The 26,142-nt window shown below is 49.8% G+C and overlaps 1 protein-coding gene across 2 annotated transcripts in view; it reads right to left on the reverse strand.

Moving 5' to 3' along the window:
• Positions 1 to 203: 203 nt before the first annotated feature.
• The window catches only part of FAM91A1 (family with sequence similarity 91 member A1), a 68,274-nt gene continuing 42,335 nt past the window's right edge, over positions 204 to 26,142 (reverse strand). Inside the window, exons 22-24 of one of the 2 annotated variants that reach the window (XM_088453153.1) lie at positions 13,368 to 13,491; positions 2,953 to 3,022; positions 204 to 1,268 (exon numbers count right to left, since the gene is read on the reverse strand). In XM_088453153.1, the coding sequence (XP_088309279.1) occupies positions 1,077 to 1,268; positions 2,953 to 3,022; positions 13,368 to 13,491 (386 nt within the window). In that variant the 3' untranslated portion in view covers positions 204 to 1,076. The remainder of the gene's footprint in view (positions 1,269 to 2,952; positions 3,023 to 13,367; positions 13,492 to 26,142) is intronic. The other variant, XM_088453152.1, reaches the window with a different exon arrangement.

Raw genomic sequence — 26,142 nt, forward strand, 5'->3', positions numbered from 1 at the left:
TGTTTAGAAACTGTACAAAGGCCGTAATTGATTAGACTGTTCCCTATTATGTATGATGTCAGACAAGCTGAACTTGAACACAACCTAATCTGATTATGAAAGTTGTGACCACCAGAATATAAAATAATCTTTTCCCATAAACTGCAGATAAATCAAAGACTTTCATGTGTTACTGAATATTAACTATGGCAAAAACAGACATAAAACTTCTGCGTAAAAATAATGAACACCCAAAAAGATTTACAAGTAAAAAGAGGATCAGCCTTTTAGCACAGCACAAAGGAACGAGTTAGTGTTTTACATTTCATCAATCGTTATTTTACAAAGCACAACACAGAAAGTGATTTTTACTTTATACAGGGTAAATTTAATAACATGATATTTAGATTTACAGTGTTATTTAATAAAAGAAAAAAAAAATAGTGGCTTGTGTATTTGATTTTTTTTACCAAGATACCCTGTTAATTTAACGCAATTTAGAAAGTAAATATATATTTTTACATATCATTTTTCGTCTTTTTTTGGGAGGGAGGAGTTTCGAAAAGATTTGTAATAAAATTACAAAATTAGACAAAATTTCACATATACTTAATATTGTACGTTTTGTTTACAAACGTCTAAAAATCTTAATGCAGATTTTTTTTTTTATTATTATTATTATTTGTGCAGATGCATTTTGTTGCAATTCGGAATAGTCTCCAGTTGAAACTTTTTAATAAATAAACAAACAAGAGTCCAGATTTAATCTAAATCTTATTTTAGAATAATAATTTAAAAAAAGGAAAAAAATAAAAAAAATAAAAAATGTTTGGTCCTTGGAAAATTTTGGGAAAGTGACATTTGCTGAAATAAGTGGTTCTTGGGTGAAATCTTTAAGAGTTGCGGAGTGACAATGTCTTGCTATACTTGCCCCTAAATCTATTAAAGGCATTCTAGGAATGTAAAAGAAATGCAGAACTTGTGTCACGGGAGACGGGGGGTGACCGGCCACAGACTCTAGCGTCATGCTGCTAAAACATAGCCTATACAGCAGCAGAAACACGAACACCAAGGGGGGATGGGTGACATGCTCACAGTCAGGCCTGCTCACTCGGCACGTGTACATGGTGAGCAGAGTTCCGAGCTCGGCCGTTCCACACGGAAAGAATACCGTCTTGAAATATTAAGTTCTTTGAAGGTAAAGGAACCCCGGCATCTGTGGGGCCAGGCTGTGCCAGCATGCTTGATGTGCCAGTCTCAAACATATGTTCCATCGCTGAGCTGCTTTCCTATGAAGGGTATAGAAGAGGGTCAACAGAAAAATGCACATTGTCATCAGAACCTTCCTTAAAAATCTTTTGTTATACCTCTTTCACATCGCAAACCCGGCTCTGACCTGGGATTTTGAACATGGGTCCAACCCAGCTGTGACCCGGGTCAGACCCCTTTCACACGGCACTTTCGACCTGAGTCATTCCTGGGTTGGCCCCGTTCACACTGAACCCTGGTTAGCCCTGTAAAACCTTATGGATGTTATTAAAAATTTACTTTTTCAGACTCCCAAAGAGAAGGTCACAAAAGGGAACAAAATGGAGCAATGCTCACAGCATTGCAGGAATCATGGCAGATGGATTACACTGTGTAGCCCTGAGTTCATGAGTATTTGTGCTCTACTGCTGTTTAATTCAACCAGTGAGAGCATGATGCAGCTTCTGGCAGCATAGTGTACAGTTCACTTCTTCATCACTCCAATTAGCCATCACTGTAAGTGGTATTCAGACTGCCAGAATGCTGCCTCCGTTGTCTGCAGTGTGCTGCCTGTGTGTCTGGCTGCTGACATCATCAAGTGAGACCCAGGAACTTCCAATCAGCATTGTCTGCTGAGTCCCGGGTTGGATAACCCGGGTAGGGCCTGTTCACACTGCACTTCAACCCAGCTCGTTTCCTTGCTCAACCTTTCTCGATTGCAGGGTTGAAATGCCAGGTCGCTCACACTGCACCTCGACCTGGGTTGACCTGGCAATATCCCGGGTTATTTTTGTGATGTGAAAAAGGGTTTTATACTGGAGTTACAATTGCCATAAGGCATTAAACCCGCATCAGACATGTGACATGACATCAGAAAGCAGACTGCACTGGTGTTGTCTGTTCAGCTGCCTCAGTGTATATGATGAATTTAGAGCTGTTATATATTTAAAACAGCCACCCTGATGAGTAAATATAGCCCTGCAACTCTCATCAATGAGTTGTCAAAGCCGCCAAACATCGACTGGGAACAGCAATAGAAATAAACGCTAGCATTCATTTCTATTGCAGTTTTAAATCTATTGGTCAAAGGCACTGGTGATCATTGACAATCTGTTGGTTAGTAAATATACCCCTACAACTCTTCTGACTGTATTGTCCTAGAAACAGCTTAGCTCACTGTACAATATTTTACTATGTTCGCTGCATGGCGGAACCTCTATATTAGACTTTAATATTCTTCACCGGTAAAATAAGAGAGGGTGCAGGTCGAGTTTAAGCCCAACTACAGGAATAACTAATATATCTTCAGTAAAAAATGTATAAAGCAAATAATATTTAGTTATGGCTGGAGTGACATTATCGTTATAATTTGATGTCTGGCTTGAACCTGACACGACTGTCTGCTTTGATCTCAAGAGTGGACCAATTACAGCCCTATAAGCATGTTATTTTCCTTGCACATGGTACTTGCTGAGCGCTCTACTCCACTCAGGATGGATGACATTTTAAAAGCGCCATTAAGCACTAAAGAGTTTTGCACAAGAAACAGATAATCCCATGTTACATGGCCCAACGCATAATATATTTCAATATTCCAACCTTTTCCCTGACCTGTTAAGATTTATGTCACCCGACATGCTAACAAGAACATATTATCAATAGCTAAAAAATGAGAAAATAGGCAAAATAAATAAAAAAAAAAAAAAAAGTATCCACAAATGTTACCTGGAATGACTGAACGAAACTGAGGACCTGCAGGGAGAGCTTCCGGCTGGAATGTAGGAGATCCTTCAGGCTGTAAAGACAGGAGGTTTGTTGCAGGGTGAAAGCAGATATAACAGCAGATGGACTTTTCGCAGATATTATACAGATAAAGGGGCCGATTGTGAGCTACAGGTCCCTGTGACCGCTTTAGCTGTAGGTTGTATTTATTGTAATGCTAGCACCAACCCTTCCCCTGGTGTACGTGCATATGAGGACTGGGGCGCCCAGTCTGTGCACCTGCAGCCATCGGAAGCGCCCTCAGGACTCGCCCCAGCCCCATGCTAGGTACAGCAGAGTATGGCTTCTAGAGTGAGCGTATAAGCATCTGAGCTCGCAACCACTGATGCGATATGTCAGCAACACTCCAATAGCACGTCCATAAGAATGACTCTGTGTGCGTCTGCATAGCCACCTCGCCATATATATTCCAGAGCCCGTGCAGCTCAATCGGTCCTGCGACTCTGTATGCAGACACTGTGGGACGCAGGAACCGAGCAACCTTTTTAGCGATTTAGGGCCATATTCAATTAGCGGCGAAAACATCTGTTTTCCGCAAAAAAACAAGAGATATGGTAAGAACTTACCTTTGTTATCTCTGTTTCTACGAAGTCCATAGGGTCCACAGGGTTGACCTTGGGGTATAGCTGGATCTGGATCCACGGGCACCACGCAGTTAAAGCTTTGCTGCTCCCAGGATGCACTTGGGTCCGTCCTCCTCTATACCCCGCCCCGGCCACAGGCACCTCAGTTGGTAAGCAGTTAAGGCCGGAGGAGGAGACTAAACAGAGAGAAGGAAGACTGGAACACACAAGAAACCATACTCACAGAAATGGGAGACGGAAAACCGGTGACCAGCCACACAGCCCATTTGAAGCCAGGTGCGTCAGGGCGGGCGCCCTGTGGACCCTATGGACTTCGTAGAAACAGAGATAACAAAGGTAAGTTCTTACCATATCTCTTGTTTTCTACTTCAGGGTCCATAGGGGGTCCACAGGGTTGACCTTGGGGATGTCCCAAAGCAGTTCAACTAAGGGCGGGGACGCTCCTGTGCTGAAAGGAGTACCCGGCGCCCAAAGGATGCATCCTGAGAGGCGAAGGTGTCAAACGCATAAAACCTCAAAAACGTCTGAATTGAAGACCAAGTAGCCGCCTTACACAGCTGAACAGCGGAGGCGCCACGTCTAGCAGCCCAAGAGGGACCCACAGAACGAGTGGAATGAGCCTTAACAGAGGCTGGCACAGGTAAACCCTCCTGCGCATAAGCCTCACAAATAACTGAACGAAGCCAACGGGCTAACGTTTGCTTGTTGGCAGGCCAACCCCTCTTGTGAAAACCGAAGAGGACAAACAAAGAATCCGACTTCCTAACCGAAGCAGTCCGGTCCACATAGATTCTAAGTGCCCGGACCACATCCAAGGAAGCCTCACCAGCCGAAAGATCAGGTGACTGAAAAGCTGGCACAACAAGTTCCTGATTAATGTGGAACTTTGAAACCACTTTGGGCAAAAACTCAGGACGCGTGCGGAGCACTGCCCTGTCCTGGTGAAAAATCAGAAAAGGAGGGCGACAGGAAAGCGCCCCCAATTCTGAAACCCTCCTGGCCGAAGCAATTGCCAGGAGAAAAGTGGTCTTAAACGTCAGCCACTTGAGCTCCACCGACTCAAGCGGCTCAAAAGGAGGACCCTGCAAGACCCTCAGTACCACCGTCAAGTCCCACGGAGCCACCGGAGGCACGAAGGGAGGCTGGATCCTGAGAACACCTTGGAAAAAGGTGTAAACATCTGGCAGTGTAGCAATCCGTCGCTGAAACCACACGGACAAAGCAGACACATGAACCTTCAGAGAGGCCAGGCGTAAGCCGAGGTCCAAACCCGATTGAAGAAATTCCAAGATTCTGGAAACCCGGAACACCTGCGGATCATAGTTTCTGGATTCACACCATTGAAAATAAGTGTGCCACACCCTGTGGTAAATCCGCGCGGAGGCAGGCTTGCGTGCCCTAAGCATGGTACCAATCACTGAACTGGAGAAACCCCTAGACCTCAAGACGGCTGTCTCAAGAGCCACGCCGTCGAAGACAGCCGACCCAGATCCGGGTAAAGGCAGGGCCCCTGAGACAACAGGTCCCGACGCTGAGGAAGAAGGTACGGAGCGTCGATGGAGAGGCACCTCAGATCGGAGTACCAAGGACGTCTGGGCCACGCCGGAGCCACCAGCACGAGCGTGCCGCCGTCCTGCTTGAATTTCCGCAGAACCCGAGGAAGTAAGGATATCGGAGGAAACAGATACGCCAGGTGAAACGTCCATTTCACAGACAGAGCGTCTACCAGACAGGCGCCTGCGTCTCTTGTCCTTGACCCGTAAACGGGCAACTTGTGATTGTGACGGGAGGCCATCAAGTCCAGCTCCGGCAGCCCCCACCTGTCCACGAGTAGCTGAAACACCTCTGGGTGAAGCGACTATTCCCCGGGATGCACATCGTGACGGCTGAGGAAGTCCGCCTCCCAATTGAGGACTCCGGGAATGAAGACTGCCGAGATCGCTGGAACGTGACACTCCGCCCAAGCAAGAATGCGAGACACCTCCGACATTGCTGCCCGACTGCAAGTTCCCCCTTGGTGATTGATGTACGCCACCGTGGTGGCGTTGTCGGACTGCACCTGAACCGCCCTTCCGTGAAGAGCGGGGCCGGACGACTGCAGGGCCCTGTACACAGCCCGCAGTTCCAGGATGTTGATGGGGAGAAGTGCTTCTTCCGCGGACCAACGACCCTGAAGCGATAATGAGCCGGTCACTGCCCCCCAACCCCGAAGACTGGCATCCGTCGTGAGCAGGACCCAGTCCGGGATCCAAAAGGGGCGCCCCTCGACCAGATGCACCGTCTGAAGCCACCAAGCCAAAGACTGCCGAACCTCCGCGGACAACACCAGCATCTGAGAGCGGATCCGGTGAGGTGACCCGTTCCATTCCGATAGAATCAGCCCCTGCAGGGGCCGGGAATGGAACTGGGCAAATTCCACCATGTCGAATGTCGACACCATGGACCCCAGAACTCTCATAGCTGAATGGACCGACAGGCGGCAACTGCTCAGGCAACTGTGTATCCGCAGCTGCAGGGAGGAGACCTTCTCTGGAGTCAGGAAAATCCGCTGCTGACGAGAATCCAGCAGGGCTCCCAAATGAACCATCCGCTGTGATGGAATCAGGGAGGACTTCTTCCAGTTTATCAACCACCCGTGTGCTTGAAGACAAGCAATGGTCAGGTGGAGATGTCGAAGAAGCACCTCCGGGGAGCTCGCCAGCAGCAGAAGATCGTCCAGGTACGGCAACAGACGTAGACCCTGACCCCGAAGGTGGGCAGCCATAACCGCCATCACCTTGGTGAACACCCTCGGAGCCGTGGAAAGGCCAAAAGGCAACGCCCGAAATTGGTAGTGATGGTTCAGGATAGCAAACCTCAGATACCGCTGATGTGCCGGTGCTATGGGCACATGGAGATAGGCGTCCTGGATATCGAGGGAGACCATATAATCCCCGGGTTCCATCGCCAGAATGATGGAACGTAACGTTTCCATCCTGAACCTGGGAACTCTGAGGTATCTGTTCAGAGACTTCAAATTCAGGATAGGGCGATGAGAACCATTGGGTTTCTGTACCAGAAACAGAGTAGAATAGTACCCCGTCCCGCGCTGAGACTGCGGAACGGGAACAATGACCCCTGCTTGTAGCAAGGATTCTATAGCTACCTGAATCTGACCAGCTTTGGTCTTGTCCAGAGAAGGACTCGTACAGAAAAACTGGTGGGGCGGCCTGAACCGAAAAGACAGGGCGTACCCCTGAGAGACTACTTCTCGAACCCAGGCATCCGTGGTGGTATTGTGCCAACACTGGGCGAATTGGAGAAGTCGGCCTCCCACTCTGGGGTCCCCCAGAGAGAGGCCCGTCCCATCAGGCAGCAGGCTTATCCTCCTGCTTGGAAGAAGGGCGCCGAGCACTCCATGCCTGCTTCTTGGGCTTGGGTGCGGCCTTGGTCGCCGAATGTCTCGGGAAGGACTGGCCCTTGGCCTTACCCTGAACCCGAAAGGACCGAAAGGCAGAGCTCCTCACTTTAGCCGGCGCAGAGGCCGAAGGGAGAAAAGCCGACTTGGACTTAGCCAAAGTATCCACTATTCTGTCCAAATCCGGACCAAATAGTAAATCACCATTAAAAGGCAAGGCCTCCAGACCCTTTTTTGAATCTGCATCAGCCCTCCAGGACCTCAGCCACAGGGAGCGCCGAGCAGATACCGCTGCAGCCGACACCCTAGAAGTGAGCAGGCTGGCATCCAAAGACGCTTCCCCAATATAGGAAGCTGCATCCCGCATCTGTCCCACTAACGCTCTCTGGATATCCGGAGCCTCATCAGGAAAGGTATCCTCCAAGGCATTGGCCCATGCCTCAATGGCTTTAGCCACCCAGGAGATAGCCATGGACGGGCGAGCCACCGCCCCGGAAAGAGAATAAATGGACTTTAAACAAGTCTCCACCTTCCTGTCCGTGGGATCCTTCAAAGAGGAGATAGACGGCAATGGCAACGTCGCGCTTTTGATCAAGCGGGTAACGTGGGAATCCACCGCCGGCGGAGTTTCCCATTTCCTGCAATGAGCTTCAGGAAAAGGATAGTTCGCCGCCAACCTCTTCTGTGGATGGAACCTCTTACTAGGTAATTGCCAGGCCGCCGCCATATGATCCGATAATTGATCAGACAGGGGGAACACAGTTGAGGTCACCTTGGCCTTTTAAAAATTAGGAAACTTCGACCTAGGAGCCGGCGCATCATCCTCAACATGTAGGATAGCCCGCACCGCCCTAACTAAGGCTGGAACATTAATGGAGGACTTAGCTTCCACCTCCTGCCCCATGACATCAGAGTCAGAGTCCTCATGGATTTCTCCATCATCTGAGGACACTTCCGAGTCCGACAACTGCGCAGCTAGTGAACTCACAACCGGACGTTTAGACACCCTTGGTGGCACATCACCTTGCAACATAGACTGAAACGCCGAGGATGAAGCCGCCAGACTCTGTACGGAGCTGGATAGAACATCCACCCAAGGCGGAGGAGCCGTCGGAGCAACACTCTGCAAAGGCACTACAGACTGACACGTCCCTGGGGAAGACTGCACATACACAGGCAGTCCCGAGTAAGGACCCACAGTCTGGGCCCCGGGGGAAGACCGCAACATTTGTGGAACCCTCGGGGAATGGGGGATGGTGGGCTGCGGTAACGCCCTAGAAGGGACCGCTGATGGGACCGATAACCGGTCCGCAATAGACGCCAGCACCTGTGAAAACATCGCCCAAGGAGGGTCCTGTGATACAGGGGGGTTGGAGGGGCCCGGTACCAGCTGGCACCGCCCGCACAGACCATCCTGAGATAAGTCCTCCCCATCAACTCCAGCAGCACAGCGTCTGCAGGAAAATAGCACAGGAGCCACAGAGCGCTCAGTCTCCTCATCCGACATGATACCGTAAATACACAAGAAATAGGTATCACCAGAGGAATTACGGTTTTAACACCCGCGCACTCACCAGTATGCGACACAACAGCCCAGATATGGTACTGTGTAGCACACAACAGTATGTGACTGACCCCACAAATACGTGTTTTATATAAGTGAGGGTCTCAGAAAAACGCCCTTCCCCCACACACCTGCCGGGCCGTAGGAGAAGGAAAGGGATAGTTATAAGCTGACAGTAAGGAGAATAAGTCACAGACAGGCAGCACTAGCAATAGTCACATACAATGCAGAAAAGTTAGTACTCACTGCACCTTCTGCTACAATCAACCGCCCAGATTCAGTGTCTGGGAGGGCTATAGCACTGTGTACACTGTCCTTTAGCAGGGGAGAGGTACACAGGGGGACCGGTCCACTTGATACCGCCTGGGAGTCTGTGATGTGCCAGTAAAGATGGCCGCCGGAGACCTCAGAGGAGGAGTGGCCGAGAGATAAGAGCAGCTCAGCGACGCCAGACTGCTTGTTGAAAGGCGCGCTGAGCTGAGGGGAGGAGCCGCTAGACAGGGAAGGCTGCCTCCCCTGGCTAGCAATTAACCCCCGGGTTGCCGGTCCCGCTACCAGCCTGATACCCTGGTGGTCTAGCGGACACGCGGGGTATTCCTCAATTGAGGGGGAGCCCGCCACCGCCGCTAGCGCCTCCGGTCTGTCCCCAGAGACCGGAGGCTCCTGACTGCATTGAAGTATCCGCGGGCCGCCGCACGCGGCGACCCGCGGCTTACCTGATCCCCGTCGCGTCCGGCAGCAGTCAAGGGAGTCCCCAGAGCCTGGCTAGTACAGGCTCTGGGGTCCCGCCGCGATCCCCAGAGCTGTACTGGCGTCGCGGCGCCAGCGGGGAGAAGGAGCGGCAGCGTGGACGTCCTAAAGGACAGTCTGATGCTGCCGCTCTAAAAGTGTAAAAGAAGAAGAAAAAAATAAAAAATTTCTTTTAAAATAAAGCTTAGGGGCTGCTCCTGCAGCCCCACTGCGACAGGGTGACCCGACTCCGGCCGGGCACCAACTAAAACTGAGGTGCCTGTGGCCGGGGCGGGGTATAGAGGAGGACGGACCCAAGTGCATCCTGGGAGCAGCAAAGCTTTAACTGCGTGGTGCCCGTGGATCCAGATCCAGCTATACCCCAAGGTCAACCCTGTGGACCCCCTATGGACCCTGAAGTAGAAAAGGCGATATTGTCACCAAAAAACAGGCGAAAACGCAATTGGCGAAAAAAAAATGGAGAAAAGTTTTCTCCATCCCATACCATGCGAATAAAAAAAAAAAAAAAAAAGCAAAATCCCTATTTTTGGCTTAAAATGTGGGGAATTCTTTCATAATCCTTTGGATAACCCCCTTAATGATAAATGACCCCCTCAAAAAAATTTGTAAGTTGCACACTTTGGCTAAAAAACATCCGCGCAGTTTTGGGTGAAAAACAAACAAAAAAAGCGTTGAAAATGATAAGCAATTTTTTTCCCAGGTAGTTACTGTTCCACGTAAATTGGGGGTACATTAAAATGGGTGCAAGTATATTTTTGTGTCATAAAAACCGCAAAAAACCGCCTGCTGTGACCGCGTGCGATGTGTAAACCACTTCACACATCCATACCGTCCCCCGGAAAATCTGACCCAACATATTCATATTCCAACTTTTTTTTTTTGTTCTACCCAAAATTTGCGCGGTCGTTTTTCGCCAAGGTGCGCAACTTCTGAATTTTTTACCCGCCACTCATAATCCGACCCAAATTCTCAAACAGCTCTTTGCACAGTGTAGACTAGTGGTGGGCAATAAGTGGTCCCCCCCAGCTGTTGTAGAACTACACAACCCAGCATGCCCTGCCAGAGTTTTGCTATATGGCTATGCTAAATCTGTTGCAAGGCATTCTGGGATTTGTAGTTCAACAACAGCTTATTGCCCACCCCTGGTGGAGACTATGGACTATACTTGTGACAAAGTAAAAAACAAACGCAATCCTCTGCATGAACACTGTAAGGGCCATATTCAATTAGCGGCGAAAAGTCAGAGGGGATAAAGTATCGGGCGCGTATTCAATTAGGAATCGTCGAAAACGGGACCCGGCGGAAAGGTAAGTATCGGAAAGTCCTGTCACTTTTGGGGAAATCAGCCTGTCACCCCCAAAAGATGGGCTAACATGGGTGGTCACTATGGGTACCTGCGAATAGGCCTGCTAAAGGTATTTGGGGATTTTAAACGGACGCGAAAGGTGCTTTAATGCGTCTTTAAAAAGTGGTGAATAATAGCACTATTTTTAAGCCCCCAAAAAGTGATTTTTTAACATTCTTCAAAAATCCACCTGCCACAACGAACCACATTCTAGAAAACACCTGCCGCATACATGGGGACCCCCCTGAGGCTATTTCACTAGTTTTTAAGTTTGTTCCCCAACATTTTTTTTTTTCCCCCCAAAACGAAACCACTTTTTTTGGGGTGTCCTATGCCATTTTTTAAAAAAGGTTTCCCACGGATAACTTTTAGGGGACATTCCAATGGGTGCAGGGTACTTTTTTTAAGTCTGAACCCAAAACCCCAATTCTGCACTTTTTATCGCCTCCTATTTTTATATGGTGAAAACTTATCCCCGTTTTTTTAACAAAGACTTTTCGCACCTGCGAAAAGTCTTTGAAATTGAATATGGGGATAAGTGAAAATTGCGAAAATGACGTCATCTGCGAAAAAAAATAACAGACTTTTCTCTCTAAACTGAATATGGCCCTAAGGGGTAAATTTACTAAAAGGCCCATTTAGATCGATTTAAAAATCGATGAACATCGACAGGTTTTCTGACTGCAAAATCTGCAATTGAAGTGGAAACCCTACGGATGATAAACATGCAGATTTTGCAGTCAGAAAGCCTGTCGACGTTCATTGATTTTTAAATCGATCTAATTCAACCTTTAGTAAATTTGCTAAATCACTTGGTAATGCATATATAATTTCAGCATGACTTTTGTAAGCATAAGCCTCTAATAGTTAAGAAAAAAAAAAAGTATAATTGAATCTATTAAAAAGTCACAGTAAGACGTTCATACATATCTATCTACATTGATGAAGAAATAGAATTAATTACTGCACAAGGACTGAGGACCCCATTCATTCAGAGTCGGTCGTTGCGGCCGCACGGTCGTACGCCACCGATGTTCGCTATACTGCGCATGCGTAAAGTTCGCAATGCGCGTGCGCAAACTAGCCGCTACGGTCAGAAATTTCTCTCTCCTTGAACACAGCCAGGTCGGTAGTTTGAGTGACAGATGGAGGCGTTTGTGGGTGGTAACGGGGGAAGGTGCTTGAAAACGGGGGAGTGGAGATCCGAACGCAGGCGTGCCTCATTATGCGAACAGCGTTTTATGGGAGTGCATACGGATTATGGGAGTGCATAATTAACAAAGTAGCGTCATGGCACATGTGACATGGGAGGTTTTTACACTGACATGATCGTAGAGCTTAAGAGAGGGTATGGTCAACCTTAAGCTCTGGTTGCCGATGGTCTCGATTAATCCTTATATGCCCGGAGATGACGTGCAATGCGTACGAGAAGGGGGCGTATTTTTTTGTCATCCGACCGCTTCCTCTCCTTGGTCGGCCAACTACCGATCCGAACTTAGGGACGCAACTTGCGACATCACTAGTGATGTCAGTGGGAGTGATTTTGGCTCTGATAGAGCCAAAATCACTCCGGAGCTTGTGGTTGAAAACCTCAACCGCAGGCTCCGGCTCGCAAATTCGATGGTCGCGATGGTCTCGACCATCGCGACCATCACAATGCACGCTCGTATAGCCTGTGGGTGGTGACCCACAGCTATACGAGCGTCCAGGAGGACGCTCCATGAAAATGGAGCCCGGCCCTCATTCAGAGCGTGCGCTCTGCTCAGAGCGTACGGCTCTGAATGAGGGCCATAATTCTGCAAGCATCAGTGGCATTTCTATAGCAGGCAGAGCTTATGGGACAAGTTACCACCTCTCACAGGAAACTAGAACCTTATTGCTCTTAAAACTATCTGCAGGTCTCTATAGGCCAGTGGCGGTATGCAAATACGGTATACGTTTAGGAAGCCAGCGGACGGAATGCCGACCGCCGGCTTCCAGACATTGTTATCCTGACTAGGGACGAATGACAGGCGTCTAAATCTAGACGCCTGTCATTTATCAGACGTCGTGAGACCGGCGCCCGGCATCCCGATCGAGCGGTTACCGGGCGCCGGAGTAGGGCTCCTGGGGGGGCACTTAGGGTTAGGCACCTCCCCCCGGGAGGTTAGGGTTAGGCTAGGGGGAGGGAGGGTTAGGGTTAGGCACCCCCGGGAGGAGATTAGGGTTAGGAACCCCCCGGGGGACTTAGGTTTAGGCGGCGAGGAAGGGGGGGGGGTTAGGTTTAGGCACTTAGAGGGGGGATTAGGGTTAGGGCTAGGCACCCTAAAGGATGGTTAGGGATAGGAGGTAGATTAGTTTAGGGACTACTTACCTGGGGACGATCGGGATTTCTTCCTCCGTCGGCGAGGTGCTGCCGGGATTTGAACCGCCGGCCTGGGGTCCAGCGGTAATTCATACAGATTCCGCAAATACTATGCACAAAGACCAGCACCAGTATATAAACAATATAATAAAATGTAAAACAGACTTGGGAGCCGTGCAAGTGGGGCCCAGAGATAATCCGCTTATAAATGAAATAGGCAGCAACAGACGAATCATTATATATTTACATGACTAGGAGACGCTTGGCTGGGAACTAGCCAGCAGGACCCTGTAGATAATATATTAGTAGCAGTAGATATCAGTGGTATATGACAGTAATTCTGAATGAACTCATTCAGAGCTGCGGACAGTTACCTCTCCTTCCCGCACAGCCTGTGCGCAGCGATTTTCTTGCACACCGTCTGGTTGAGTTGGGAGCTGAACAGAGGGATTCCATAGCACAGCTCCAGTGGGACCCAGTCACTCTCTACAGCCGGCACTGTAACACATACACCGTATATCACAGCCCATCCTATATCCCACTAACACCAGGCTGGCACTGTAACACATACACCGTATATCACAGCCTATCCTATATCCCACTAACACCAGGCTGGCACTGTAACACATACACCGTATATCACAGCCCATCCTATATCCCACTAACAACAGGCTGGCACTAACACATACACCGTATATCACAGCCTATCCTATATCCCACTAACACCAGGCTGGCAATGTAACACATACACCGTATATCACAGCCTATCCTATATCCCACTAACACCAGGCTGGCACTGTAACACATACACCGTATATCACAGCCTATTCTATATCCCACTAACAGCAGGCTGGCACTGTAACACATTCCCCTGTATATCACAGCCTATTCTATATCCCACTAACAGTAGGCTGGCACTGTAACACATACACCGTATATCACAGCCTTTCCTATATCCCACTAACACCAGGCTGGCACTGTAACACAGACACCGTATATCACAGCCTATCCTATATCCCACTAACACCAGGCTGGCACTGTAACACATACACCGTATATCACAGGCCATCCTATATCCCACTAACACCAGGCTGGCACTGTAACACATACACCGTATATCACAGCCTATCCTATATCCCACTAAAACCAGGCTGGCACTGTAACACATACACCGTATATCACAGCCCATCCTATATCCTACTAACACCAGGCTGGCACTGTAACACATACACCGTATATCACAGCCTATCCTATATCCCACTAACACCAGGCTGGCACTGTAACACATACACCGTATATCACAGCCTATCCTATATCCCACTAACAGCAGGCTGGCACTGTAACACAGACACCGTATATCACAGCCTATCCTATATCCTACTAACACCAGGCTGGCACTGTAACACATTCCCCTGTATATCACAGCCTATCCTATATCCCACTAACAGCAGGCTGGCTCAAACTACTGGGGTCTATAGTAACCACATGTAATATATATCTTTAGAGCAATATAACTGGGGAATTAAAAGTAAGACTTGTGGGTTGAACACGAAGCTCCATCTGCAGCAGAAGACAGGTGTTAAGTGGGGATATTTTGCACGGAAATGGTCTGACTGCGCATTGTTACGGTTCTAGCTACATCGGTCATCACTCAATGGGTTGTCACTGTTCCCCGTGCCGCTAACACTAGGGGGCATTATTTATTATTAAATGCACTCAGTCCCCGAACATTAAGATTGCTTATCGCTGCAATGAGCAATATTTTTGTAGGGAAATGCATTAAAATAGAGATGCAGGGATGCAGGCTGCGATCAGAGCCGGTCTCCGCAATCGATGGCTTACATGATTTGGGCAGGCACATGAGCAAGTGGACATTACCGGCGAAGGATATGCAAAATACAGCACATAGGTTATCGAGGATACGGTATATTGGTATATTTAATTTCTACTTCAGGGTCCATAGGGGGTCCACAGGGTTGACCTTGGGGTATAGGTTGGGAACCAAATCCGGGCACCACGCAGTTAAAGCTTTTAGCTCCCAGGATGCACTGGGTCCACTCTCCCTATAACCCCACCCCCAAGCCAGAGGCACCTCAGTTTCAGTTGGTGCCCGGCCGGAGTCGGGTCACCGTTAGCGCAGGGGGAGCTGATTAGCAGCCCCTAAGCTTATTTTATTTTTTTAGGGACAAAGTTTTTTCCATGGACTTTGGACTCTTCAGAGCGGCAGCGTCGGACTGTCCATAGGACGTCTAAGCTGCCGCTCCGTCACCCCGCTGGCGCTGAGACGCCAGTACAGATCTGGGGATCTCAGCGGGACCCCAGAGTCTGTACTAGCCGGACTCTGCGGGCGCCCAGGACTGCTGCCGGATCCACGGGGAGCAGGTAAGGTCGCGGGACAGACCGGAGGCGCCGGCAGTGGCGGCGGGCCCCCCATACCCCGTGTGTCCACTAGACCACCAGGGACTTAACGATCGGTGCAGGGAGCCGGCGTCCCAGGGGTTAATAGCCGGCCAGGTTAGGCAGCCTTCCCTGTTACAGCGGCTCCTCCCCTCAGCTCAGCGCGCCTTTCAGTATCCATAGTCTGGCGTCGCTGAGCTGCTTCCTCCGCGGGCCACGCTTCCTCTGAGGTCTCCAGCGGCCATTTTATCTCTGTGGTGCAGCAGAAATCTCTCAGGATGGCAGTTGGTCCAGTCCCCCTGCGTACCTCACCATCAGGTCAGTGTACACAGCGCTGTAGCCTTCCCAGACACTGAATCTGGGCAGTTGAATGCAGTGTAATAGTGCAGTATATTATATGACATGTTTATGTATATATGTATATATCTGCATTGTATGTGACTTATGCTAGTGCTGACTGTCTGTACTTTATTCTCTCACCTGTCAGTGTATATCTATCCCTTTTCTTTATCTGCCCTAATACAGCTGTACTTAGGGTGGTTCTGAGACCTCACATTTATATACTTGTTAATATTTGTGTGGTTTGTCACATACTGTTGCGTGCTGCACGTTGCCATATTTTAGATGGAACTGTGTGTTGCATACGCTGAAAATGGGTCCCTGCAGCTAATTTTTGGCATCAGTCAGGACCAGTATAGTGCTGCTTAATATTTCCGCCAAGATTGGTCAGATATGTCTGACCAGGAGATAGAGCACGATACTGCACCCATTTTTACTATCCTGCAAGTCATGTGCTGCAGGTGTTAGTGCGGAGGATTTGACTCATAAAGGGTTCTGTATGTGGCGTCATCTGGTGCTGGCCTCTTTCACGACCCCCTTGGGCGGTTTGTTTTCTCGGGATCCTCTCAATTGCGGATCGCCGGGCGGGCCCCTTTGTTGTAACTCACTTGGGGTTACTTCACCATATTGCCCTTTTCATCTCAGGGTATCTCGCAGCTTCTTGCACTCTTCCCCTGTGACACAGACTACCGCTCCCTGCAGGGGTTTTTTGCAGTTTATGAATTCCCCCTGGTGCCACAATAGTCTGTCATTCCCCTTGCAGGGATTACCACAACAGCCACCCTGGGTGGATGTCGTTTTCTACGAAACGCTAATTGGCGTGGTTGACGCTCTGTGGTTACTTCCCAGTTGGCTCTGCCGTGAACTGGATACTGTTTGGGGCTCTTTCCCTCTTACACGGGGGGAAGCCTATTTCAGGTATTATTATCCCTGCTTTAGGGCTGGTAGCAGGTCCATTCTGGTTAGAGTGAATGTTGACCTGCACCTGTATCATACACCCTCAGTATTGCGTGCCTTCGGATTCCCTGTTGCTGACTAGCGGGTGGATCGCATAGCGGGACTCTGGCTGTTGCCAGATAGGAGGTGTTACAACAGTGTTTGGCCTCCTGTCCCAAATTCCCTGAGGGTCATCACGAGCCCCTCCTGGGGTGGATGGGCGTGTTACTCGTCTGATTACAGACGTTACTACGCCTCCCATTCCTGCGTGGTCGGATTCTTCGGATCCGTAGGTGGTAACTCTGCCTGAAATCAGTATACTTGCTTTCAGGAGTTGTTACCCATCCTACCATGGCTATAGCATGGTTGGTTAATACTATTGCATATTGGGTTGATGCATTTGTAACGTTTTTTCCCCTCCAACACGTCGGGGGTTCAAATGTATTTGGTCGCTCACGTAATATATGCAGTTGTCATAGGTGGAAATGCCTATATTGGATACCAGTCTCCTAACTTTCAGAGTTCCGGCTGCGACTGTATCCTCCGTAATACCCTATGGCTGCGCTCTGGGAATGCAGAGGTGCAGATACCATCTTTAGGGTTGATATTGTTTGGTCCTGACCTTGACAAGATTGTAGTAACATTGGCAGTATTACTAACGACAAGTTTACCGCTTTCAGCTATGCCCACTACAAGGCCTCAGACTAAGTCTGTTAAGTCTTTTTTGTCCTCTGGGTCAGCCTAAAGGTCTGTTTCTTCGTAGACTGTCGGCATCTACAAGGGCCGACATATCCAGTACCGAGCAGGCCTGGACTGCCAGCCGATCCTGCTTCTGAACCTACGGATATCTCTTCAGCCTGACGGGACAGGCCTACAACTGGGAGATACCGATTTTCTCAGTTCGCCCGGTACTAGTGTCAAGTTGCCGCGGCTACGTGGGTAGGAGGGTACGCCCTCTTTGCTCAGGCGGCCTCTTTACAAGGGCCTTACAGATCCAGAAAGCTATGCAGTTGTTGCGGTAAGCGGAGCTAATTAGGCCATCCCCACTATCTCAGTGAGGGACTGGTTGTTCTGCTTTCTTTCTGGTGCGGTGGCTGAATGGTCCTCTTTGGCCTATTCTCTGTCTCAATTCCCTGAACCAGTTCCTAAAGCTACCTGGGCTCAGGAGGAAATCCCTATGCTCCATCATACGATGTTTGGAACCTGGGGACTTTATGGTATCACTGGATATACAGGACGCGTGCCTACGGGTACTTACAGAGACCTTTCCTCAGCATGGGCTGAGGTTTGCTGTATCACAGCAACACTTACAATTTTTCGGGCTCTGCCTGTTGGGACTGTCCTCAGCCCCACAGGGGTTTACCAGCGTTTTGGATTTTCTGACAGTTCTTCTGTTCGGTATATCCCAATGCTCCTGTACCTGGACGGCCTCCTGCTCTTAGCAGGATCACCGGGGTACTTTACGGCCAGGTCAGGATGACTGTGGCTTCTTCAGGGTGCAGACGTTTAATCAACGGGGAAAAAGTCCTCCCTGCATCCCTCTCTGGGTATTCTTCATCTAGGATCCCTGCTGGATTCTCAGAATCTGAGAATTCTTCTGGCGTAAGACGGAATCTCCACTCTTCCATTAGGAGTACATGGTTGTCTGCGCAGTCGACAGATGTCTTTACACTCTGGGATGCATGGTGGAATGGGCTCAGTTCCATTCCAGGCCTTTCCATAATTGGCTCATCTCCAGATGGAACAAGTTTTTTCTGTCGGATAACTGTTCAAACGATGATGCTCTCTCCGGAGGCAAGTCGGTCCCTGTCCGGGTGGCTATGGCCATCTCGTCCAGGGTTTTCTTTGCTATGGCCAGTGTCTGGATCGAATCCTTTTCAGTGCAGTTGGACGTCTGTCGATTCCACCCTGTCAATTAACTTACTCTGGCATAACTCTTGTTTCCCGGTGAACCTGAAAAGGTTCAGTCCGACAGGGTCAGGACAGTGGCTTCCTTTTTAGCAACACTGTTCGTTGGGTGGCAATGACAGGTATGTCACATATTCGGACATAGTCCGAGGGTCTCCTCCCGACCATCTCGGCAGCGTTCATTTCAGGAGCTCTCCATTGGTAAGCGGGAGTCCTCAGCCGTCACGACGTGCATCCCGGGGACTAGTCTCTTCCCCAAGAGAGGTTTCATCTCCTGGTGAGCAGGGGGGGCCCCCTGAGGTGACCCTCATGGCCTTCTGACTTTATCACACTATGGTGTTACAGTCCAGCTCTGGGGATTCTGAAGCAACCTTCAGCGTCTCTTTGTCGGTGAAGTGGTCCTTCCACTTTGTGTACCTGTGTTCTCCGGTCTCCCTTCTTCCTCGAGGTCTTTGGAAGTGTTTTCAATCGAGACGGAGATGCTTTCCTGCTGGTGGCTCCTGATTGCCCCAGATGTCAGGGGTACTTGGATCTTCGGAGTCTCTACATCGATACTCCATCCCTGATGCTTCACTGCCCGGACCTGTTGTCTCAGGGTCCTTGGTTTTGCCTTGGACCTGGGTCGTTTGTCTTTGACTGTGTCCTTACAGTGGTCTTACGGCTTCCCTGGCTTTGTCATCGTTGGAATGATTAGAGCACATGGATCAGCTTTTGCTGGGACCTACCACAAACTGTGGCAGCCATAAATCTTATGGTATTGTACCTGTCGATACAATCCTCCGGTGTCCAGGATTTCCAGATATTCTGGCATTCCTTCCGGCTGGCTTGGGTTTCACACTTGGCCTGGTCTTCCTGACAGTGCGGATCTCTACACTGTCAGTATGGTTAAGATATGGAATTGCTCCACTCTGGTATCCAGTTCATCCTTTGGAGTGTTTTCTTGATTATGCCTCCTTTGGCCTCCCTAGGGACTCCTTGGGAGTAAGTAGTGGTTCTTCGTTACCTCCGGGGACAGCCAATGGAACCGCTGGTTGTGATAGCCATTACATGGTCTATTGCTTAGGCTCTCTCTTTCTCTCAGGGTGTTTATATCAACCAGGAGAGTGTCTGAATTGGGAGCGTTCTCATGTGGCTCCCTCTTCTGGAGGGCATCATGTCAGGGTGTGAGTTGCTCTCGCCCTGTGTTTCTTCTTAGTGGTTTTCAGGTTCCATATTATTCCCGGAACTTATGGTACGGCCATTCTGTCCCCAGTCCTCTCGGCTGGTGTGGCCTCATTGACTGTGGTCTGGCCTCTTTGGATTTATGTGATCCGTTCAGGTTCCTTACGGAAATCGGACTCCTTATTGGTGGTCTGAGATTTCTGGTTTTCACAGGAAAGGATGGCCGGCCTATAACCAAATGTTGGCTGGATGGCCTCGTAGGTCTTCCTCAGGGGCCTACCCATGGGTAGGCCTTCCTGTTGTTGATGCTTGTTTTTTCTCGGGCCATGTGACCCTCGTGTGCGGCTCGCTGTGGCGCCTCGGCTGTTTTGCCTTACTAGGTGGCCACGTGGTCTTCTGTCCACAACTTTTAAAGGTTCTAGGCATTGGTTTCCTTTGCCTCTCAGGATGCTTCCTTTTTGGCGACGGATTCTCCTCTCAGCACAGGAGCGTCCCCACCCTTGGTTGAACTGCTTTGGGACATCCCCAAGGTCAACCCTGTGGACCCCCTATGGACCCTGAAGTAGAAAACAAGAGATATGGTAAGAACTTACCTTTGTTATCTCTGTTTCTACGAAGTCCATAGGGTCCACAGGGCGCCCGCCCTGAAGCACCTGGCTTCATATGGGCTGTGTTACTGGTCGCCGGTTTTCCGTCTCCCATTTCTGTGAGTATGGTTATTGAGTGTTCCAGTTTTCTCTCTCTTTTTCTCTCCTCCTCCGGCCTTTGGCTACTTACAAACTGAGGTGCCTCTGGCTTGGGGGTGGGGTTATAGGGAGAGTGGACCCAGTGCATCCTGGGAGCTAAAAGCTTTAACTGCGTGGTGCCCGGATTTGGTTCCCAACCTATACCCCAAGGTCAACCCTGTGGACCCTATGGACTTCGTAGAAACAGAGATAACAAAGGTAAGTTCTTACCATATCTCTTGTTATTTTAGCAACTCCCCTTCCAGTCCGGTGTGTCTGCTTTTGCAAATTAAATTGCAGGGACCAGGACAGATGATATTTTCAGTGCTGCTGAGGCCTTAGTTAGGAATTTAATGTCTTTCCAATGGCACAAATGAAACAGGATTGAAGCATCACAGCTACAGTGCATCCGGAAAGTATTCACAGCGCTTCACTTTTATCACATTTTGTTATTTTACAGCCTTATTGCAAAATGGAATAAATTAATTTTTGTCCTCAGAATTCTACACACAACACCCCATAATGACAATGTGTAAAAAGTTTTTTTTGGAGATTTTTGCAAATTTACACGTACATAAGTATTCACAGCCTTTGCTCAATACTTTGTTGATGCACCTTTGACAGCAATTACAGCCTCAAGTCTTTTTGAATATGATGCCACAAGCTTGGCACACCTATCCTTGGGCAGTTTCACCAATTCCTCTTTGCAGCACCTCTCAAGCTCCATCAGGCTGGATGGGAAGCGTCGGTGAACAGCCATTTTCAGATCTCTCCAGAGATGTTCAATTGGATTCAAGTTTGGGCTCTGGCTGGGCCACTCAAGGACATTGACAGAGTTGTCCTAAAGCCACCTCTTTGATATCTTGGCTGTGTGCTTAGGGTCGTTGCCCTGCTGAAAGATGAACCGTCGCCCCAGTCTGAGGTCAAGAGCGCTCTGGAGCAGGTTTCATCCAGGATGTCTCTGTACGTTGCTGCATTCATCTTTCCCTCTATCCGGACTAGTCTCCCAGTTCCTGCCGCTGAAAAACATCCCCGCAGCATGATGCTGCCACCACCATGCTTCACTGTAGGGATGGTATTGGCCTGGTGATGAGCAGTGCCTGGTTTCCTCCAAACATAATGCCTGGCATTGACGCCAAAGAGTTCAATCTTTGTCTCATCAGACCAGAGAATTTTGTTTCTCATGGTCTGAGAGTCCTTCAGGTGCATTTTGGCAAACTCCAGGCGGGCTGCCATGTGCTTTTTACTAAGGAGTGGCTTCCGTCTGGCCACTCTACCATACAGGCCTGATTGGTGGATTGCTGCAGAGACGGTTGTCCTTCTGGAAGGTTCTCCTCTCTCCACAAAGGAATGCTGTAGCTCTGACAGAGTGACCATCGGGTTCTTGGTCACCTCCCTGACTAGGGCTCTTCTCCCACGATCGCTCAGTTTAGACGGCTGGCCAACTCTAGGAAGAGTCCTGGTGTTTCCAAACTTCTTCCATTTACGGATGATAGAGGTCACTGTGCTCATTGGGACCTTCAAAGCAGCAGATATTTTTCTGTACCCTTTCCCAGATTTGTGCCTCGAGACAATCCTGTCTCGGAGGAATATAGACAATTCCTTGGACTTCATGCTTGGTTTGTGCTCTGACATGCATTGTCAAGTGAGGGACCTTATATAGACAGGTGTACAGGTGTATGCCTTTCAAAATCAGGTCCAAACAACTGAATTTACAACAGGTAGATTTCAATTAAGCTGTAGGAACATCTCAGGGATGATCAGTGGAAACAGGATGCACCTGAGCTCAATTTTGAACTTCATAGCAAAGGCTGTGAATACTTATGTACATTTGATTGTTTAGGTTTTTTTTACGCGTTGTCATTATGGGGTATTGTGTGTAGAATTTTGAAGACAAAAAAACGAGATATGGTAAGAACTTACCTTTGTTATCTCTGTTTCTACGAAGTCCATAGGGTCCACAGGGTTGACCTTGGGGTATAGCTGGATCTGGATCCTCGGGCACCACGCAGTTAAAGCTTTAGCTGCTCCCAGGATGCACTTGGGTCCATCCTCCTCTATACCCCGCCCCCGAGCCACAGGTACCCCAGTTGGTAAGCAGCCCAGGCCGGAGGAGGAGACTAAACAGAGAGAAGGAAGACTGGAACACACAAGAAAACCACACTCACAGAAAAGGGAGACGGAAAACCGGTGTCCAGCAACACAGCCCTTTTGAAGCCAGGTGCGTCAGGGCGGGTGCCCTGTGGACCCTATGGACTTCGTAGAAACAGAGATAACAAAAGGTAAGTTCTTACCATATCTCTTGTTTTCTACTTCAGGGACCATAGGGGGTCCATAGGGTTGACCTTGGGGATGTCCCAAAGCAGTTCAACTAAGGGCGGGGACGCTCCTGTGCAGAAAGGAGAATCCTGCGCCCAAAGGATGCATCCTGAGAGGGTGTCAAACGCATAAAACCTCAAAAACGTCTGAATGGAAGACCAAGTGGCTGCCTTGCACAGCTGAACAGCGGAGGCACCACGCCTAACGGCCCAAGAAGGACCCACAGACCGAGTTGAATGAGCCTTAACAGAGGCTGGAACAGGTAAACCTTCCTGTACATAAGCCTCCCTAATAACAGAACAAAGCCAACGGGCTAAGGTTTGTTTGCTGGCAGGCCAACCCCTCTTATGAAAACCAAAGAGGACAAAACGAATCGGACCTTCTAACAGAACCAGTCCGATCAACATATATTCTTAGAGCACGGACAACGTCCAACGAAGCCTCGCCAGCTGTAAGATCAGGGGACTGAAAAGCTGGCACCACCAGTTCCTGATTGATGTGGAACTTAGAGACAACTTTAGGCAAAAACTCAGGACGAGTGCGAAGCACTGCTCTGTCCTGGTGAAAAATTAAGAAGGGGGGGACTACAGGAAAGTGCCCCCAACTCGGATACTCTCCTGGCCGAAGCAATTGCCAGGAGAAACACAGTCTTAAGTGTTAACCACTTGAGATCAACCCACTCAAGAGGCTCAAAAGGAGGTCCCTGCAGGACCAGAAGCACCACCGCCAAGTCCCACGGAGCTACTGGAGGCACAAAGGGAGGCTGGATTCTAAGAACACCCTGGAAAAAGGTATGAACGTCAGGCAGTGTAGCGATTCTACGTTGGAACCACACAGAAAGAGCCGATACATGAACCTTCAGGGAAGCAAGACGTAAGCCCAGGTCAAGACCTGACTGCAGAAATGCCAAAATCCTAGAAACCCTGAACACCTGAGGATCAAAGTTTCTGGACTCACACCACTGAAAATAAGTGTGCCACACTCTGTGGTAAATCCGTGCAGAGGCCGGTTTACGCGCCCTCAGCATGGTACCGATGACAGAGCTTGAAAAGCCCCGGGACCTTAAGACGGCTGTCTCAAGAGCCACGCCGTCAAAGACAGCCGACCCAGATCTGGGTAAAGGCAAGGCCACTGAGACAGCAGGTCCCGACGCTGAGGTAGAAGGAATGGAGCGTCGACGGACAAGCTCCTGAGATCGGAGTACCAAGGACGTCTGGGCCACGCTGGAGCCACTAGCAGAAACGTGCCCCCGTCCTGTTTGATTTTTCTTAGTACCCGAGGGAGCAGGGAGATCGGAGGGAACAGATACACTAGGTGTAATGTCCATTTCACCGACAGCGTGTCCACCAGGCTTGCGCCTGCGTCCCTTGTCCTTGAGCCGTACACGGGTAACCTGTAATTGTGACGAGAGACCATCAGGTCAAACTCCGGCAGTCCCCATCTGTCCACGAGAAGTTGAAACACCTTTGGGTGAAGCGACCATTTCCCGGGATGCACGTCGTGACGGCTGAGGAAGTCTGCCTCCCAATTGAGGACTCCCGGGATGAAGACTGCAGAGATCGCTGGAAGGTGGCGCTCAGTCCAAGCCAGGATCTGAGACACCTCTGACATCGCAGCTCAGCTGCGAGTTCCTCCCTGGTGATTGATGTACGCCACCGTGGTGGCGTTGTCGGATTGCACCTGCACTGCCCTTCCGTGAAGAGCGGTGCCTGACGACAGCAGAGCCCTGTACACGGCCCGCAGCTCCAGCAAGTTTATGGGAAGAACTGCTTCCTCCGCAGACCAACGGCCCTGAAGAGACAACGAGCCGGTCATTGCCCCCCAACCCCGGAGACTGGCATCTGTTGTGAGCAGAACCCAGTCCGGGATCCAAAATGGGCGACCCTCGATGAGATGAGCCCCCTGCAGGGGCCTGGAATGGAACTGGACAAATTCCACCATGTCAAATGCCGACACCACGGACCCTAGGACTCTCATGGCCGAGTGTACCGACACCCCGGCACTGCTCAGGCAACTGTGTATCCGCAGTTGTAGGGAAGACACCTTTTCCGGAGTCAGGAAAATCCTCTGCTGACGAGAATCCAGAAGGGCTCCCAAATGAACCATCCGTTGTGATGGGATCAGAGATGACTTCTTCCAATTTATCAACCACCCATGTGCCTGAAGACAAGCAATGGTCAGGTGGAGATGTCGAAGAAGTACCTCCGGGGAGCCCGCCAGCAGAAGAAGATCGTCCAGATACGGCAGCAGCCGTATGCCCTGGCCCCGAAGGTGGGCGGCCATAATTGCCCTTGGAGCCATGGAGAGGCCAAAAGGCAACGCCCGAAACTGGTAGTGATGGTTCAGGATAGCAAACCTCAGATACCGCTGATGTGCCGGTGCTATGGGCACATGGAGATAGGCGTCCTGGATATCGAGGGAGACCATGTAATCCCCAGGTTTCATCGACAGAATGATGGAACGTAACGTTTCCATCCTGAACCTGGGAACCCTGAGGTATTTGTTCAGAGACTTCAAATTCAGGATAGGGCGATGAGAACCATTGGGCTTCTGTACCAGAAACCTAGTGGAATAGTACCCCGTCCCGCGTTGAGATTGCGGAACGGGAATAATGACCCCTGCTTGTAGCAAGGATTGTATAGCCACCTGAATCTGGGAAGCTTTGGTCTTGTCCAGAGAAGGACTCGTGAAAAAAAATTGGTGGGGCGGCCTGACCCGAAAAGACAGGGCGTACCCCTGAGAGCCTACTTCTCGAACCCAGGCATCCGTGGTGGTATTGTGCCAACACTGGGCGAATTGGAGAAGTCAGCCTCTCACTCTGAGGTCCCCCAAAGGGAGGCCAGTCCCATCAGGCCGCGGGTATATCGTCCTGCTTGGAAGAAGGGCGCCGAGCACTCCAGGCTTGCTTCTTGGGTTTAGAGACGGTCTTAGCCGCCGACTGTCTCAGGAAGGACTGACCTTTTGCCTTACCCTGAACCCGAAAGGAACGAAAAGCCAAGCTCCGGACCTTGGCAGGCGTTGCCGCTGAAGGGAGGAAAGCTTACTTGGATTTAGCCAGGGTATCCACTATTTTGTCCAAGTCCGGACCAAATAGTAATTCTCCATTGAAAGGTAAAGCCTTCAGGCCCTTCTTTGAATCGGAGTCCGCTCTCCAGGACCTCAGCCATAAGGAACGGCAGGCAGACACTGCTGCAGCCGATACTCGAGAAGTCAGCAGACTAGCATCCAAAGAGACTTCTCCAATGTAGGAAGCAGCGTCCCTCATCTTTCCCAACAACGCCCTCTGGACATCCGGAACGTCGTCCGGAAAGGTATCCTCCAATGCGTTGGCCCATCCCTCAATGGCCTTGGCCACCCAGGAGAT

Source organism: Taudactylus pleione, unplaced genomic scaffold (genome assembly GCF_031769625.1).
Source record: "Taudactylus pleione unplaced genomic scaffold, aTauple2 ptg000571l, whole genome shotgun sequence".
NCBI lineage: Eukaryota > Metazoa > Chordata > Amphibia > Anura > Myobatrachidae > Taudactylus > Taudactylus pleione.